The 19,152-nt window shown below is 42.5% G+C and overlaps 1 protein-coding gene across 4 annotated transcripts; it reads left to right on the forward strand.

The window, feature by feature from the left end:
• The first annotated feature begins 168 nt into the window (after positions 1 to 168).
• Positions 169 to 18,823, forward strand: URB2 (URB2 ribosome biogenesis 2 homolog (S. cerevisiae)). 4 transcript variants are annotated; one of them, XR_003254791.1, is made up of 10 exons: positions 169 to 456; positions 2,174 to 2,350; positions 4,488 to 7,872; positions 9,881 to 10,041; positions 11,339 to 11,449; positions 12,416 to 12,658; positions 13,695 to 13,785; positions 14,953 to 15,092; positions 15,931 to 16,026; positions 18,076 to 18,152. XR_003254791.1 is itself a non-coding variant. In XM_026073415.1 (10 exons), the coding sequence occupies exons 1-9, from the start codon at positions 331 to 333 to the stop codon at positions 15,952 to 15,954; spliced, it is 4,458 nt and encodes a 1,485-aa protein (XP_025929200.1). In that variant the 5' UTR covers positions 169 to 330; the 3' UTR covers positions 15,955 to 15,977; positions 18,076 to 18,163. The 4 variants fall into 4 exon arrangements, 3 of the variants coding, with proteins under 3 accessions (XP_025929200.1, XP_025929199.1, XP_025929202.1); XM_026073415.1 differs by having other exon boundaries at positions 15,931 to 15,977; positions 18,076 to 18,163; XM_026073414.1 differs by lacking the exon at positions 15,931 to 16,026 and having other exon boundaries at positions 18,076 to 18,823.
• The last annotated feature ends 329 nt before the right edge of the window (positions 18,824 to 19,152 follow it).

A 19,152-nucleotide genomic window follows, 5' to 3' on the forward strand; every position in this document is an offset into this window, starting at 1 on the left:
GGGGGGTAAGAGCCCGAAGCGGGGGATGCCAGTGGGGGCCGTTACTGGTTTGGGGGGGATGAGAGTCCCGGGGGGGGCTGCGCTGCCGCCGAGGGCCTCAGGAGGCTGCGGGAGCCGCGGGCGCAGTGTGTGGCCCGTATGGTGCGGAAGGGGCTGGGGGGTGCCAGGGGGGACCCAGAAACGGCACCTACAGCTGCTACCTCCGGGCTGTCTTCAGGGTGGCAGAGATGCTGGGTTGGGCAGCCCTTCTGTCCTGCCACTTTCTCTTAATTTAACGTTTACTTCAGTTGTGTTTCTCCCTTTGGCTTTGCAGTCTCATAGATTGTCTCCATGGCAGCAATCTATTCGGGGATTCACCTGAAGCTGAAGAGTTCTAAGACTTCTTGGGAAGACAAACTCAAATTAGCTCATTTCGCATGGATTTCTCACCAGTGTTTTCTTCCTAATAAAGAGCAAGTAAGTGCTTTTTAATGATAAATGCAGGAAAAAAATAATAATTAATTGTTACTGAGGATGAACTGGTTCATAAAAGCAAGACCGATTTGCTTAATCCTTTGCCTCTAGACAAGCAGTGCAAATATAGTTCTAGTGGTGAGTGATGGACAGTTCTTCATTTCTGCATGGCTGTATGAAATGTTTTCATAACTTTGTTTTTGAGTTGCCTCAGTAGTAAGATCTCCATTAGGATGGGGAAAAATACTTTTCCTTATAGAGAGGGTATTGGGTGTGCCATCTCTTGGATAAATGGGAAACCACCATCTTCAGAGCTGTCATTAGCATCTTTTATTATATCCTCTACACTTTAAAGCCGTTGTCAGCTGCTTCCTGGTGCTTCTGGTCGTAGTTAAGAACAAAAATTTGGGGTGTGAGAATTGACTGCAACTAGATATGTGTTTCCTGGTGCTCTGAACTTGTGCATTAGGAAAGAGTGCACTCTGAATTTGTGGACTTTTCCTTGGAAGGTGGTTCAGTGTTCTCTGCTTGGAAACCACCCCCAACCATCTCCCCTTCAGTCTTTTGTTTTGACCCTGTTTCATGAAGTTTTCTTCTTGGACTTTTTCTATCTTTGTCTCTGCTAATTAATCATTGTGCAATCTTTCAGTCATCTTCTAAGATCTAATTATTGGCCTAGGTATCAAACATGATAGTGTCTTTCTGGAATGCTTAGACCAGGAAAGTCCTTAAGCATACTTAAAATATATATGTTATTGTATTGCATGATTTAAGCAGTATGTAAAATATTCTATCAGATATGTTTGTCTAGAAACAGCTGTGTCACATGTACTGTAGTTTAAAGATTTTGGTCTATGCTTCTTAATTTTTGAAGTCTTTTTAAGAGAGTATTTTGAATACATGTTCTTTAAGAGAAATCTTATTTTCTGTCTGTTTCTGCATTAGTTTCTCACAAAACCTGCAATCGTTTCCAGTGCTCTATTAATTTTGATTTTTGCAGGCTGCAAAAGCCTCACCAACTTTGCTAGTGAAAATCAGAGTTTCCGTGGGTAGAGGTGTTTGATTCACTGGTCTGTCCTGTGCTGTTCCTCCTTCAGACTAGGAGTTTTGTGTGGTCTAGAGTTTGTACCTTCTGAGATCAGTGTTTTGAGTTCCTATTGTTTCAGTTAYTTATATCATAAAAACTAGTCATATGCCATAATTTTATTTTGAAATCAATAGTTTAAATCAGTGGGGTTTTTTTTAAACTTTTCCGGTTTGCATGTGTCTAAATCCCTAGGCCTAAATTCCTAAGTAGTACGTTTAAATCTGCCAAGAGTAGGATGTGAAAGGTATAGCAATTGTCAGAAAGCAAAAATCATCTGATTTTTAAGGTCTTTGATTCAAAAGATCATCTTTACTAATTAGTTTCAAACTTCACACTTACACCTGCTGCTGAAGGAACTGGTGAAAAGACAGTGGGGTGTTGACTCCTGAAAGCTGTTTTGTGAAGTTGCAGGGGAGCAGAGCCAAAAATGGATTTAGGATAAAGGGACTTAAAAATTTAGGTCTTGATTGCAACCTGTAAGGGTGGACTTCTTCGCTTGTTCAGAACCCATGCTGCTTGGATAGAGCTGTTCTCGGATCATGGTCTGTGCTGTAATTGTGAAGAGGCTCCTACTTTGGTTACCTTTTCATATGGGAGTTATAAAAGATCACTTCTTTTCTCTTTTGTTAACAGGTATTACTTGACTGGGTAAGCCATACATTGGTTTCATACTACAACAAGAAACTTGAACTGGAGGATGAAGTTGTTGAGAAACTCTGGACATATCTAGACAATGTTATCCACAGTAGAAGACTACAGGATCTTTTAAAGAATGGAAAGACAATCAATCTCAGTTTTTCTATTGCACAGGTAACTAAAATTATGGCTATATTGTAAGGTGGTGGATAACTGCAGTATCTGCTACCATATGTGACCCTTCCTCACAATGTAGGGTATTATATGAAATACATAATAATTAACCTCGTGATTTTAGGGTGCTTACTGACAGAACTTCTCTCTTTCGATTCTGCAATATAGTTTATATTTGTGCAGAACTAAGATTAAAAATGGCAGAGCTTTCTAGTAATAATCTCAAACTTCATCTGTCTTTCTGTCTTTAATTTCTGCAAACTGTCAGAGAGGGAACTGGTTTAAGTATTTCAGTAGGTAAGTAAAGACTGAGTTCCATTTGTTGCTCTTGTGTTTAATTTACTGTGTATATTACCATTATGCCTAGAAGTCTTCGTGAGAGAGAGATCTTCCCTTGCTGTGGAGCTCATCAGCATGTTTGGCTTGAGTACATGTGTACTGTGAGGTGCTGTTCAGCTGACCCTGCCTAGGAACTTGCAGCTGCTTACGATGACTCTGAAGGAGCCATTCCTTTGATTTCCCCTTCTCCAGGGAGCTAGGTTCCCCTCTCCCCAGCAATCGCACTTCCTGTACTGCTATATCTGTGTGTATGCTTCTCTGGGCTATCTGTGTATGTGCAGGTACATGGGCGAAGATCAAAGGGGGCTTTAACTGTTACTCCCTTGGCATGCATCTGTCACATGACATGTTTCTGGCACAACTCTCCTCATTTTCTCTTCATTTGTGGAACCCTGCATGCTAGACTTATGAACCTGGAGAGAAGTTACTGTGCTGCACTGGAAATATGAACAGTGTTGGCAGATGAAAGTCTGACTGGGAAGCAGGAAATGTTTTTTGTCAGCTGAAATCCTGTTGGTCCCACAGCTTTCCATTTTAAGCATTACGTTACTCAGTGTGAGTTGAGTTAAACCAATTTAGTGGTGACACCAAATCGTTATTGGCCTGAGCAGAAAATTAATGGAGATGTCAGTTACAGCTTAACTTGGCCCAGAATTGAACCACAGCGTGTAACTCCTTATTCAAGTTCCTGGTTACAGAAATGGCAGAGTTAGTGGATGACTGTGAAGGCTGCCAAAATGGCTAGGAAAATAGCCTTTGTAGTAGTGCTCTGGATGGAAAGAAGTAGCGCAAGACTGTTTTCACCTGAAGGAATGAGTTGTGAAGTACAGAGAGTTGGCTGGATGGAAGGAGCTGTGCTTCAGAGATGTTACAGAGATAGCCTGCTAAATTTAAACATGGCCTGGGCGTGAAACCTGTCTGGTTGCAGATAGGATGAGAGTTACAGGCCAGAGTACTCTAATGACCAAGGAGGAAGGTGGTAGGGAGAGTGCTGTGGGAAGGATTTAGAAATCTGTTTGAATACAGTGATAAACCATCCACTAGGAGGCACCAAGGAGACAGCTGAGGTTTTAGTTACGGAACAGAGGCAGATTTCTAAATTGTCATTTAATTTCTTTGCTGACAAGATTATATGGAGGTGAGAAAAGGGAGCAAATAAAAAAAGTGGGATCCAAGAAGAAAACCTTGTGGAAATGCCCACAAAAAGTTTGAGGAGGGGAAATCGGTGTTCTAGTAAGCATTAATTCTTTAGAACAGTGTATCAAAAGGAGAAAGGACAGTCCTTCAGCTTCCAGGCGCAGGAAGCCTGGGCTCTTCTTAGAACATAAAAATGATATTTAGTCGTGGGCATTCATACTGAATAAGTGTCCTGGATCAAGAGTAGGAAGTGGGGTTGTTGCGTTTTTGTTTTGTTTGTTTGGGGGGAGGGGGGGATGAGGAGGAATAATTTCAGGAACCTTGCAAGGAGGGAGGGAATATTCCCCTTCCTCCCTGTCTGCAAGACTAGCCATTAGGTTCAAATGTACATGGTCTCTGCTGTTTTCAGTAGCAGTCATACTGAATGAGATATTCCTCGTGCATCCTGTGGTGCAAACAAATGAAGGAACACTGTTCTTGCCAGAGGAGCTTCTAGTCCGAGACCTATGACACAGGAGGCCCAGTGGCAGCCGCTGACAGATCTCTGTTCCTTCCCTCTTACAGCCAGAGCTCACAGAAAATGATGTTGGCTCATTATGATTAGCTTGATCTTTGTGTGCAAAATTGACTGTGGGGTTTGTTTGTTTCTTCCAATCTTCAGGTCATAAATGAAAGGTTGTCGGAGTCCTGTTCTCAAAAAACACAGCGAAACATTGGCACAGTGCTGAGTTGCTCCAGTGGTATCCTTTCTACTCCTTCGCTCTCCATCATTTACACAGCTAAATGTGAGCTTTTGGTTGATCTCCTCAGCAAGCTGTCTGAGCTGGCTTGTCAGCAACTGGCTTCTGATGATGCTGTGGGCTCCCAGCTGTTCAGCATTCTGCAGCTTACCTTTGCTCAGTACTTCCTGATCCAGAGGCAGCAGACCAACCCAAATCGTGTGTTTGGGCAAGTGACAAGCCACTTGCTCCAGCCATGTCTGCTCCTGAGGCACTTGCTGACTGTGAGGAACTGGACACAGGCAGATGACAGCCATGTGCGTCAGCACTGGAGCAGGGAAATCCGAAATCAAGTAGAGATTCTGCTGCAGGCTGGACTGTTCCAGCCTGAGCTCTTCTCATCCTACAGAGAGGAGCTGCTACCAGAACAGGAGCTCCAGGAGAGGAAAAAAGGAGCTTTGAAAAGTCTCTTGCTACCAGTTAACACAGTGCGGACCAAGCTGGGCAGTGGCTTTTGTGAACCTGCGCTCCATGGGGCTGTTGTGGCAGGTTCGGTGTCCCTGCTGTATAAGCTCTTTCTGGACTCTTACTGTAAGGCAGAAAACCACCTTGTGTGCTTCCACATGTTCAGCAGGCTTTTTGACTGTCTCAGGCTCTCTGGCCTACAGCAGGGTGCAAGGGAGGATGTGCTCTCCCCTGCAGACTGGAGCACAGAGCTGCTTGCCTTGGAACAGCTTTTAAACTTGGTGCTTAGCAGTGATATCTATAATGTTGCCAGTGACCGCATTCGGCACAAGGGGATACAGTTTGGGTTTTACCGCAAGCTGGCGCAGATGCTAATGAGTCACTCTCAAGCTTCCATTCCTGCTTGGTTCAGATGTCTCAAACTCCTGATGTCATTAAACCACCTGATTGTGGAGCCAAACCTGGGTGACTTAGTGGCCTCTGCTTGGATTGAGGCAAAGGTCTCTGAGCCACGTACAAAGAAGCCTCAGGAGGCTCTTATCGGCACTGTGTTTCAGACTTACTCCAAGCTGCGGCAGTTCCCACGGCTCTTTGAGGAGGTGCTGTCAGTCATTTGCCAGTCAGCTGATGATGAACTGAGGATGCCTGTCTTGTCTGCTGGCCTAACAGCAAAGCTTCGTGAGTGCCTCCTTGAGCTGCCACCCCACCAGATTCTGGACATTTTGTGTCTCTTAGTGGAGAAGTGCCAGACTCTTATCATTCCTGCTGTTGAAGGCAATTCTGACATGGTCTTGAAGCTGATGTCCGTCAGCTCGGTGCTGCATGCTTTTCTGTTCAACATGAGGAGCCTAGATGATGTCACTCCTTCCCCTGTGGTCCTTCGCGCTCAGAGCCTGCTGGCAAAGATACAGAAGGGAATAATCCAGCCACTGCTGGAACTGCTGCAGGCTCCTAGGGGAGAGGAAGAGAAGTCAGAGCTTTGGTTAAGGAAGGCCAGTGACTCTACTCTGCTCCTTGTTTACACTTGGGTTGAAGTAAACACTTTGTTTGGTATTAGCTGCAGTAAATATGTGTCTCCATCAGTTGAAATTGCTGTTACTGCATCTGCTGTAAGGCACTGGGGCATTTCAGCTCTCCTCCCTGGTGTGGAGGAACAGTGTTGGGAGAAAGTCATGGCGCTTGCAAGTGGTTTTGCCTCCACTAGTAAATATTGCTTAGAACTGCTCACACTCCAGAAAATGAAGATGATCTTAATACAGACRAAGGGTGATCCCCAGGCCTTGCAGCATGCTGCAACTTTCATCCTGGAGTCTGGGAGATCCAGCATGAATAGGGGAGAAACTGAACCATGGGATGGAGATATAAGTGCAATAAATGATTTCACCTACCCCACAGCACACTGGCACCTTGTCATCTCCAACCTGACTATTCTGTTGCCGTATCTTTCCTTGAAAGATGTGGAGTACATTGCCAACATGCTTCTGGAGGCATTAGTATTGGCCAAAGCTCAGGAAGTTGATGGAGACCAGGAGCCTTCCATCAGCATTGGAAAGGTATCTCTTCGTTTGCTGCATAGTCCCTTTCTCCCAGAAATGAAGGTGCTGCATTGTGCTTTTCTGAGCAGCCTTATTCATCAATTCAGTAAGGTGCTACACTCTGCTGCTACAGGTTCTGTAGATCTGCCACTTCAACAGCTGTCTGCAGATAACATCCCTTGGCATGAAGAGATGCTGGCTCCTTGCAAAACTGTTGAACTGGTGGAGGCACCATCAGAAAACAAACTGCCAAAGGATGAACTCAACTTGCCTTGGAAAACACTAGAGAAAGCTGCCCGATGTATATTATTGCTAGCGAAAAACAGTTCTCCTGTCATCCTGAAAGAAGATCAGCTAGAAAGCTGTTTGCGTTTGCTAGAAATTACTTCCCTTCTGAAACTAGACAATCTTTTTCCCTCAGAGTGTATCCGGTGTTTTCTCTTGCTGCTGTCCTTGGTAGCCAATACCAGGGCTAATGTCTCTTGCAGCAAGCTGTTATCACTGAAGTTTTTAAGGACCTGCTTCCACCTTCTGAGGTGCCTGCAAGCTGGCCGGAATGCSAACTCTGTCTTTAAGATTTTTCATGCCAGCGATGCTCTTGAGGCTGTAATGACCTCCCTGTTTACAGCCAGCAAATTCTTCACTGATATTTTGACTGATCCTGCTTGGGCAGAGTATCTCCAGGAAGCTCAAACCTTTTTGGAGCACTTTCTTCAGATGATTGTTGAACGACGACAAAGTGTGAGAATCAACTTGGAAAAGTTCATGTCTTTCCTGGTGAGCTGCAAGCCAGATGCTGGTGCAGCCAGAAGTAAACACTGTAAAAACTGGAATCCTGCAGCTGGGCAGCTGCTGCTCATGGCATTTACCACRCTGTGTCATGTCATCACACTTTACCTTCAGCAGCAACCAGAAAAGAAACTGCAGTCTGCAGATGTGCTGTCTGCTTTGCTGGAGCCAGCAATTCTGCAGATGGGAAGAGCTGTTGAACATGGTCTTCAGAGCAACATGCAAAACCAGCCTTTGCCTATAGCATTCATACCATCTGTCACTACTCTTCTCAAGGCAGATCTGAGCCATGTCCTCAGTAAAAAGGACTGGCAGAAGAACCCTAAAGAGCTCAGTGGACTTTTGGAGCATCCCCATATTAAACTGTACCAAAAGTTTTACTCTCAGATACTGAGAGAGCTGCCCTCTGCAGGGGATCATCTCCAGTTCCTTCAGTCTGCCTTGCAGTTCTTAACTGTATTCTGCTCCGTACCAGATCTGTCTCCTGGAAAAGAAACTGCAGTAACTGTGGTTTATGCTGTAAAAAAGCTGCTTGCTGGTATGAAGGCTCCCTTTTCCCATTTCCTTTGCTAATTTTGCAGTGCAGAGGCGAGTTAAAAGTCCTTTATAGAATTTTTAAAAAAACTGTTTGTTTTGTTTATCTATCCACTTGTGTTAGCCTACTGCTTTATGCTTTTTTTAAAATACCCAACAGAAAAGTTTTCACAAAGGTAATGTTGTGGTATCTAGACCACAGCGGCCGTCTAATTTGATATGGGTATCCTGGAAGATCTTTCTGAATCTAAATCCATATCCATGGATTCTGCATCCTGTGGCTATTTTTTTGTGCATGATACACTAAAGGGAAAGATGACTTTCTCTGCTTATCTTGGAACTCTATTACCAGTAGTAGCTTAGGGACTGAAGTACCTGGTTTTCCTCCATCTCTGACCTTTCTTGTTGCGTACTGAAAGATTTTTATAGGTACCTGTGCAGATGGTCATACCAATTTTGGTCATCAAGGTGTGAAAGTTGTCCTTGCTTCTCTGAGATTATATTGTAGCTCTTAGTAAATAGAGCTGATTTCCTCATTGCCTCATGCCTGTAAAGCATTCTGATAATAACCAAAATGTGGTAGTACTTCCAGAGGCATGGCTTTGAAGGAGCACTGTTCTTCCTCTCATTTGGTGGGTATAGTAGGCTGCACTGAAGCAGCTGATGTGCACGAGCTCAGATAATCTGATATGTCTCACCTGAGGATGTCAGAGGACTTAAAAAAAAAAAAAAAAAGATAAGTATTTTTGTCTGTACCTGATAGGTGAGGATATTAAAGAAGGAAAGTCATCTGACTATCAGGAATGCTGAATACCCATAATTCTGACAAAATCTGGGGGAAACTGGCAAATCAATCACTCTGTCCCCATCAAACAAGGAGCCAGGGCTAGAAACGGCATGAAAAAACTTTTCTTCTTGCTAGCCTTGTGGCATAGTGGCTCCCTTGTATTCTCTTGTTCAGAATGTGAGATGAACTAATTACTGCAGATGAGATGTACCACGTGAACCTAACTGTTCCCTTTGCCTTTTCTGAACAATTGGACTTTGTCTTGCTTTTACTATGCTCTAGCATACTACTGTCATTCTTTCAGATTTTATGTTGGCATTAAGTAGTTAAGTCTAGAGCACAGCTCGGCATGGAAAATCTGATCCTGTACTTGCACAGTTGAGTTTCAGCTAGAACTATTACATGTAGATACAGGATTGGTGTCTCTCTTTTCTGGTCTGTGTTTTGATCCTCCAGAGTTTTGGGGTTCAGTACAGGGCAGCATGACAGCAGGGATTCTACAGTGGGACTAAGGACCATGAACAAGTTTCAACTACTGTAATTTTTCTGCTGATTTCTCTCTGTTGCCCTGTGCTTCACTTTACTAATGCAAGATTGGTAAAGCGCTTTAGCCTGGAGACCTAATTAAGCACTGTAAAAAGCTATGAGAATTTCTGAGTATGTAAGGTATTAAATAAGTTAAAATATGCATTCCTGTTGAAGAAGACTTTTCAGCAGATCCTGTGGACACTTGTGGAACTAAAGAATAAGACTGTAGAATAGGTCAAAATTGTAAGCTAGTCTAGACTAGATATGTAGTAATAATTGAATTGTATAAGTGGGGAGTATGGCTTATGATCAACCAAAAACTAAACTTTGTCAGCTTAATGCCTTTATGGCTTGTGATGGCTCTCTTGCCAACAGGCATACTAAAACCCTGCAGCTTGCCTAATCCGTTCCCCTTGCTTGTGTGCAAACTTTATCACCGCATTTCCACAGTGAAAGCTTTTTATGGGTATGATGACTGCTTTGTGAGCTCTAGTGTATGAAATATCCGAGAACAGCAATTCCTCACCCTAGCAGGGGGGAAGGTGAAGGGAAAGCATGGGGCAATCTATGCATGTAATTGTTGAAAAGATACCCACAGGGCTGTCCTAAGTTTTGATTATTTTTCTCCTGTTCTTACCTATGCTAGTCCCTGTCTTGTGAAGTGATTCAAACGTGTTTGTGTCTCTTGAATATGCAGGTCCTGAGATCACAGTCCAGGTGATTCAAAATATAGAGATGGAACTGACAGAGGTGCTTGTCCAGCTGTTAGGAAACTGCTCTGCTGAAGAGTTTTATGCCATAATGAGGCTGGTGCTGCGGGGGCTTGAAGTGAGGAACATTTGGCAACAGAATGCTAAAGTAAGGAATGAGTTTTGGTTTATTTTTGTCATGCTTTTCTTCAGTTTTCTATATCTTGAAAAATTGTGTTAGCTGTATGACATCTGATGTTTTTTTCTCTTCCCACTTTATGTTCAGCTGTCAGGTAGAATTAACTTGCATGGCTAAGGGCTTGATGATGGTGCTGAAGTATGCTCTTGACATAAATTGAGACAGGTGAACCCTCTGTGAAAGATTATGGCAACTTTTGGTTATGGAAAAAGTTTCTGTCCTGTTCAAGGACTTAGCAATTCTGATTTCATGTACTGTCAACAGAAATCACTTGGGATGTGATCTTATAGGCTGTGCTGAAAATTTTTTTTTCTACCTGCTGATCAGAGTTCTTGCACAACCAACACTAGCAGTCAGTGAATTTAACCACCATTTGTCTCTGGCTCTTCAGAACAGGATTAAAAGGCATATTACTTTTAAAATGCTAGCAGTTCTCTGAAATCTAAACTGCACCCATGTTTTCAGCATTTGGCTCTATAAAAACTCTTACTCTGTAATAACCAAGCACCATTCAGTAGCTTTTAAGTAGTGTGCCTTTCTCCAGGGAAGCTTAAGCAGCAGGAGTAGCATATGGAATGCCTTAAAGCTAAAAAGCCAGATGTACCCTCTATAGAAAGCTCAGTGACTTGAGAATGAAACTCGTATTAAAGCCTGGGCGTTTATCTAGCTGTTGGTCTTATTTGTCAGAAATGGGCATGAATATGCCACATCAATACCTAATAGGTCTTTTTTGAAAACGTATCTGGAATTCCCATAATACTCATATATTGCAAGAACCCGACCATATAGGCACTGGATATGTATGCATGCACTGTGAGGTTGAAATACAGTGATAAAAGACCAATTGGCTTTGTCTTGTAATATATTTATTTAATCAGTCTGCCATCACAGCTAGCAAGTAAATTCCCCCCTGTTGCCAACATAGCATTCTTAATGTTATACACTCTCTGCTTCCCTCTGTTACTCAGGAGGAGTTGAAGGAAGAAGTTTTCCTTTCTTAAAATCACTTAAATATTTTTTATACCATAAAGTGATTCTAAAATAGATGCAGCACATAGTGTATTTAGGCAGATGCTGCTCAGAATATTTAATTTTGTTGAGCTGCTAATCATTTCACAGTTCACAAAGATGTATTGTAAGAGAGCTTTCATGTGTCAAGGCTTTGATAATGCCCCAAACTGCCACTGCCTTTGAAAGAGTTCTGCTGTACTAGAAATGAACCAGTGCCTCTTGTATCCTTGACTGATTGCTGATCTGCTTTCTGCAGGAAGTATTGTCAGCTGTTACTCTAATCAAATTGTTGCTCAGCTGCCCATTAAGTGGAGACAAGGAAAAAGCTTTCTGGTTTGCCAGCCCACAGATAATCACAGCTTTAGCTGTAAGTATCTCTTTATTGTAACTTCATTACCTATCCCTTTCATTTGTTGGAGTCTGTAGTGATTGCATCTGTAACATACCTTTTCTTCCCAGTATTCTCTGTGTAACTGGGCATACTAGACAATTTCAGATTCACTTGCACTGTTTGGTTTAGACCCTTTGTATTGTCCTTGCTCAAGTAAATGTTCGGTGGGTATAGTGTGTAGGTCACCCACTTCTTATTAGCAGTAATTGTCTAGGGCAATGCTGTGTAATCTGGAGCTTGAGAGAAACTTGTTAGGCTGCAGAGAAAGGAGTCTGAGTCTCCTGTCCTTCCTCTTATCCAAAAGAGAAGGAAATAGTCAGCTTAGCTTCTGCTGTGACATGTGGCTAACAGCAACAAAATGGGGCGGGGGGAGGAGTGCTCATAGAAAAGGGGGGATGTCAAAAAAAAAAAAAAAGCACTGAATTATGAATAGGAAACTTGGCAGAAAGTAAGCAAAGCCAAGTTCCCCACGCTTGACTGTACGGCATACAAACCTAGTGATGTAGGTTTTTTTCTATCATGGTGATGGTCTCTCTAGCCTAGAGTTTGTCTGGTGTTGGCTCCGCAATGCCTGGGAATCTTGAGGATGAAATTTCTGCTCTTTTTGGTGGGTCTGCAAGGTGCTTGTGGAGGAGAGAACTTCTGGATCAATGCATTCATGTGAGAAGGTGCAAAGAGGTGCTGGTAATTGTAGCCTTTCTGCACCCTTTCTAGGGGACTGGTGCATAGCTACAAGTCCACACTTATAGCAGTGTGTGTTATATCCTCTGCCTAGTATACAGCTACAGCAGAATAGCTAAAGTGGAGGAGTCTCCCTGCCACCACAGCTTGCACTAGTGTAGTTTTACTGGCTCAAGCCAGAGCATTATGGCTTTCTGGTGTTTGAGTATTGGTGGTAGGTGGGTAATGCACACCTCATCTCTGCTTCCTGTCTTTGTGTAGATGCAAACCAAAGAAGCCTGTCAGGACCAAGTGTTGATTTCCACCATAGTTGTACCTATTCTGGAGACCACAGCAGCTCTGCTAAGGCAAGGAGAAGGGGTTCTCTTGAACCCTCACCATGTGGCCTTGGCATTCAGCGTTCTCCTAACAGTCCCACTAGATCATCTGAAGACAGAGGACTATGGCAGTATCTTCCTGGGAGTCCATGAAGTGCTCTTCTCTATTCTGCAGTGTCATCCAAAGGTACCTTTGAGGGGGGTAGGAGGAGTGGAAGAAGGTAGAAAGAACTGAGACAGAGGCCACTGATCAGAAACAGTTTTTTTAATAGTAGCTTTGAATTAATTTGTCCTGGTAGTACCAAAATGTTTGTAGCACTTGTCACTTAGAAGGTTGGGAATCTCAAAATTGCAACATTCCAGTTGCTCTCCTGCTTTGTTTTTATACCTGCATTGTTAGAGTCTTTGGCAGCAGATTGCTTATAAACCTCTAAGGCTAGATTAAGGTAAAACTTTCCAGATTGTTCATGACCTACTTCTGGAAACATAAATGGATTAGGCACTAGAAGTCAACTCTTACTGGAGATCAAGATTTTGCAGGCCTTTGAAAATAGGGCTGGGACTTGTTAAAATCAATGTTGTTCAGGCTTTGTGCCATCATGGTGTTCTTGTCACCCTGGCATGGGAAAGTGGAGGCATGCCAGCACACATACAGGGCTAGAACTACTCACACAAGGAACATACAGGCAGGGGAGGAGGAAAAAGAAAAGAAAGGGGCCTCAGGCATTTACATCAGGACTGAGAGTAAAGAATGTTAAAGATAGGGAAATATGCCAATTCCAAAAGCAAGGCTAAAGTGTCCTGACAAAAACACTGTAGTAGAAAGATTGCTATCCAGATTGTTTTTATACAGTGATCTCTAGTGTTACTGGACCTTTAGTCTATCATCTGTTTGGCTACTCAGGTTCTTGATCAGCTAGAGCAAATTCCCCAGGCATGAAGGGACTAATTCAAACACTGCTTAATGGTTATAGGGTAACTCTAGTGCGATTTACTTGTTATTTATATATGAGTATAGCCAGGAGTCCTGCACCAGGATTCTCGTGTGGTAGCTTCTGTACAGATGCTGGATGGAAAGATGTTCTCTGTTCCTGACAGCTGTATAAGCTATATAGCTTTCTTCACAGGACTTGAATGTACTCTGACTGGGGGTGGTGTAACTCTGCCTTCTTCCCTCCGTTTACCTCATAATCTCAGGCATTTTTCATTTCTTGTCATTGCAGGTTATGTTAAAAGCAGCACCATCTTTCCTGAACAGTTTCCATCGTCTGGTCGTTTCTGTTATGCACGAAGGGCGTCAGAAAGGAGACAGAGGTACTATATCTTTTCCACTTACACACTATATTCTAATCTTGTGTATTTTAGAAGATGAGGTGCAAAACAGGGCAGCCTGTGACACCACAGGTAAAATCGTTAAAACCTAGCTGTGGCACTGAAACCATTAGTCCTATCTGTCTTGTACATAGAAGTGAGGAGAAGCTTTGTAACAGCTTAGACTTACAAAGGTAACTGATGCTTCTGGGAACTGTCTCCAGACAGCACTGCTTTGGGTGAATAAGGTATTCTTCACTGACTGGCTGGCAGATAAACAGGAACCAGTAAGGCTGTGCCCAGTTTCTGCTCTTCATACCAAGGTGTCATTTACATCATGGTGGCTGTGAACTCCAGTGATACATGTTAACATGCCTGAGTGACAGCCCCAAGTCAGTCCTACTGCGTGGAGCTTCTCAAGACTAGAAGTGGGTTTACTACAGACCTGAATTTTCATCAGTCTGTGCTAAGCATAAAACCAGGATCTTGCACGTCTGAAGCATCAGTTAGGATTGGATGGTATATCTGTATGGTTAAGGAATTGCAATTGTTGGAGCAAGTATCTCAAAAAAAAAAAAAAGAAAAGAAAAGAAAGAAAGGAAAAGAAAATTCCTGTACTTGAAGTTGTGAAACAATTTGCATTGGCCCTGGAGCATGAATGTGCAAGTAGCCAAGTGAAAGAGATTCACTCTCTTTATCTCCAGTGCTGTGGCTTCTGTTGAGATATTCCACATAATAAATCTCATCAGGAAGCTTTCTTAATATGCTATTTCCAAGACATCTTATGGTTTCCTGTCAGGTAGGGAATCTCATTTTCTAGTCTGCTTGTTCTCTCCTCCACAGTGCTGGTTGGAGGACTGGATCATGGAAGGGACCATAGCTGCTGCTTTTAGCATTTCAGCATGTAAAACAAATGCTTTTGCCTTGCAGTGCATGTGGAGTTGGAATCAGTGTGCTCTTACAGCATTACCATTGTAAGAGAGACATGTAGGGATGTGAGGGTGTGTGGGTTCTCTCAGCTGTGTCTTGATAACAAGAAAAAAGATTAAATAGGCAAGCTGATGTTGGCTTTATGTAGTTAAAGAATCATAGAAGACTGCTGTGTGAGTCTTTGGATGCTTTTCTAATATTCTTAAGCCTCAAAAAGCTGCAACTTGTTTTCTATTCTAGGCAACACAGATGAATTTGAAGTTACACTGAAATGTGCAAACTTGGTGGAACGGATGTATACTCATATTGCTGCAGAAACAGAGGAATTCACTGTGTTCTCTGCCTTCATTGTGGCCCAATATGTGACTGAATTGCAGAAGGTAACATGCACTCATCTGTCTTGAAAGTGCCATGAGAGTGAGCTGACTTTGGAGTTGCTGTTTTAAAGGCAATTGTGTTGAGTTTTGTAAAATCTATTAATTTATAAAATTTGCAGTGCATCGTGAGAATACACTTCTGATCCATACTGCCAGTTATTTTGAGCAAGGGTTCCTGAGGATCTTGTTAAGAGCTTAAACTCAGTTGCCCTTTCTATTGCTTGGTTATTTGCAAAGGTTTGGAAGCARAATGATGGGATAGGCCAGTTTTTAGGTGTTATTTAGCTTTCCTGGTGAGTCACTTATTGTTTATGTAGTATGTAACTTTGCTAAGCAAATACTAGAGACAAACTAATGGTAAGACTACTTGTGCTCTAGTTCACTAGTTCTGAACTTCTCTTAATCTGCTCATCACTGAATATAGAGCCTTCACTCAGAAAGGGGGGCCTGATTTTAATTGTCAAATGATGTTTTCAAGCTAAAAGGGCACTTACTAGGCTTGAGTACAAAGTCTTGTAAGACTTTTAGGAAAGTTTTGTGTAAAACTTTCACTGATACACGATAAGTGATGAGTGATTGTTGAAACCACAGACGAATAATGTATGTATGGAACCTCTGGGTATGGAAAGGGGAATCTGTGAATTGAGCCACCAGACCCTATGACAAAGGGGAGTTTTCTGTCTCTGATGGAATAGATCCATCATAGGTAGGTGATGATTTATTTGTCTGTTAGACTGGTAAGAGTTGATAGAACTCAAGAGAATCCATCAGAGGAAGTGGAGACTTCAGCATGCCTGTCTTGCAGAGGAACCTACGCATCTCCTTTTATGCTGCTTTACAGGGAAAGAAAAGAGACTGTCTTTAACCATTCATCTCATGCAAGTCCAGGTCAGTGGCTTTCAGCCTGTGATCTGAAGACCCTGAGGGTCTGTGACAGGTAACTAAGAAAAGCAGGTTGTCAGTAGCTTTGCTTCTTTATTCGGGCATCTGCACACTTACTGGAACCCTTTTTAAGGGTCTCCAAACTAAAACTGATGAAAGTTACTGGAATAAACATAGTCACTTACTCCTAAGCGTAGTTCTGGAATGGTTCCCCCTCCTGAAAAATCAGTGCTTCCTCTTTATATTAGGAAATATATATCCTTGTGAATGGTTCAGTGATAACCTAGAAAGATTCCTTGCTGGAATAGGTGGCATCTATAGCCTCTTTCATACTGTTGACGGTGCTTTTCCCATGTTCTCTCTGAGCTGTTGCTTAATTCAGCAGAAGTGAAATACCTCTTCACACACTTAATATCTCCCATCAAGAGCGCTGTAATGCTTGACAAATTGGTTGCACTAACTATATAGATCATAAAACATTTATAAGCATAATTAACTGCCAGCCAGCAGTGGCAGCTGTTTAAATCTTTGGTTCTGCTTCCCATAGTGCTGTTGGATGGTGTTTAGGGGAAGCTGCACTGCAAAGCAAGAATGACCCAAGTATGGCAATGGGTCCAGATTAATTTGTGATGTGAGAGATGCAATTCCCTTAACTGCACCTCTGAGGTGTTTATACCAAGAGGGACACCTCGTCCTGTCATGTCAGGAGCTGTGAAATCATTTCTCTGTGCTGGAAAAGGAGAGGCAAGCACAATGCGTTCTCTAGGAGTGCTGCTGCAGCTGTGATGCTCAATTGTTCTGTTACTTTAGTGCATGGTAGGGAGAAATAACATCTTTTATTAACCTTCTACTAGATCAGCTGATGTAGGGGAAAATGACAAGTTTTGGATGTGTAAACTCCTCAGGGTCACAAATGCAAAAACAGGCTTATGTACCTTAATATTTATTGTATATTTTCCCCAGCTGAATCAGCAAATCTAATAAAATATATTGCTTGTTCTGTGTTTAGGGCAGGACGAGCAGGAGCCTGACACAGTGATTAGGAGTTCATTTCATTAGTGGAAAGTTTATTAGTTGCCTCAGGAAGAAAGAAGTCTGAATTTTAATGACAGTCTTTTATGTTATTTTCATTAGGCCTGGAGTGCAGAGGCTTAGATCTGGAGGCATAAATCTAATTTTGGGATTCAACACAGATAAGACCGGTTTCTTTGGCAAAAATAGTGTGATTATGCCAGAGGCCAGCACCGCCTAAGGYAGTGAAGCATTTAGCAAGTGCTTTGTGAGCACATGACAAATTCCAGTTTGCCTAGAGCACCAAAGGACTCCAGAGTCAGCACTGGTGTTCCTGGTTGTAGCGGCTGTTCTGCTGGTTGAGCGAGGGATGATGGCAGGAGCAGGGCACTGAGTCAGGAGTTCTGCTTGCAGTCCCAGTTCTACCTTCGACTTTCTGCATGACTTCTGGCAAGACACTTGATTTCCAGTGTTAAAGCAGATCAAATAAATACACATCTCCTGAGCTTTTTGGAAGCTCCTTTTATTAAAGCTTGTAAAATACACTGAAATCCTCAGATACAAACTGTTAGATAAATATTAAATATCAAGTTGTTAAATGATAAAAGTTAAAATTGATTGACTACCTAATGTAAATGATAGGGCAGCCTAAAGGAAGGGCTCATTTGAAACTAAGACTTAAGTAGCATACAGCTAACGTCTTGGTACTGTCCAGACCTGATGAGTTGTACAAAATCTATTGAAATGTGTAATCCAGGGCAAGTATTTCAGTTTTTTTTAATTACAGCTTTTCTGCTGAGGAATTTTCACGTGATTGCAAGATGATCAGTGTCTTTACCTCCACAGCAGTGTATGTATAGTTGCACTCGTATGCATTTTATTGCAAGAGACATGCTTATTTTGCAAAACACGTTTGCAAAAAATCAGGAGAATATTGCATAACTTGAAATTTTGGATTGTATCTAGTGGACGATTCCAGATGGTCTGATGCATTGGATTACATGGTGTCAGCACTTAAGGTATACCTGTTGTGAAGACAGTGTTCTCCTGCCTTTGTGTCTTCAAGTTTAATGCAGTTTTGTTCTTCTTGTAGGTGACTTTGCACCCAGCTGTGAAGAAACATCTTACAGAAGGGATATATCGCATCCTTGACCTTTGCATTGAACGAGACATCAAGTTCTTAAATGCGTCACTACCAGCAGGTGTAAGGGAAGTCTTTAAAGATCTGTACAATGATTACAACCATTATCACAAAGCGAAAAAACAGGGGGAGGAAAAATATACTGCGTGATGAATCCTGCCCACTGCTGCATGATCAGTTATGATCTGATCTTGTGTAGTGCTCAGAAAATCCTCAGTTGCTGTTTGATTCGGGATGACTAGTAGGGTCCAAAGGGTTTCATTTAAACATGGATTGCATCTGTCTCTCTACAGTCAGCCTTTATAATGGGGAAAAAGGGGAACTGGGAGGAAAATGTGCTGTTAGGTCTTTTTCTACTGTCTGTCACACATGGCTGAATTGCTGCACCTGTGCAGGCCCTGAGCAAGCTCCCTGGGAGCCATGGGGAGCTCGCTGCAGCCCGGCAGTGGGTATCCTGCTGCAAGCTTTGCAACATAATGGGGCTCTTGGGTGGAAGCAATCGTCTGTGGTATAAAAGCCTGCGAGGGTTAACTCCTGCTCTTGCTTATATGGTAAGCAGAATTAAATGCAGTTAGAACACGTATTTTTGTGCCATATTATTTTACATTTGTACTGAGGAAATGTGTGGATGTTGTACATCTGTACAGTTGGCTACTGTTACAGTACTGTGGAAATACAGTAAAAAACTTGAAAGTTTGTATCTCATTGCTTGGTCAGTTTTGCAGTTGAGCCCAGCCCTGAGCAACCTGGTCTGACCTCTAGAGGTCCCCCCCCAAATGAATTATCCTATGATCCAATGCTAATCAAAAATACTGACTGCTTAAAGCAGTCAATTTACTGCCGCTGAACAGTTACACTTAGTCATCTGAGTTGTGGTAGCTCTTGGTGTATTTTTAGCTTGTGGCAAATGCTAGGTACTAAGACCTAGCTGAGACCTCTTTGGGTTGGGCCAAGCTGAGCCTTGTTGCCTCGGATTCACTTCAGATTAAGAGCAACCCCTGGATTTATTGCAGCTCAGCTGACAGTAAT

Source organism: Apteryx rowi, unplaced genomic scaffold (genome assembly GCF_003343035.1).
Source record: "Apteryx rowi isolate R43461 unplaced genomic scaffold, aptRow1 scaffold_368, whole genome shotgun sequence".
NCBI classification, from domain to species: Eukaryota; Metazoa; Chordata; class Aves; order Apterygiformes; family Apterygidae; genus Apteryx; species Apteryx rowi.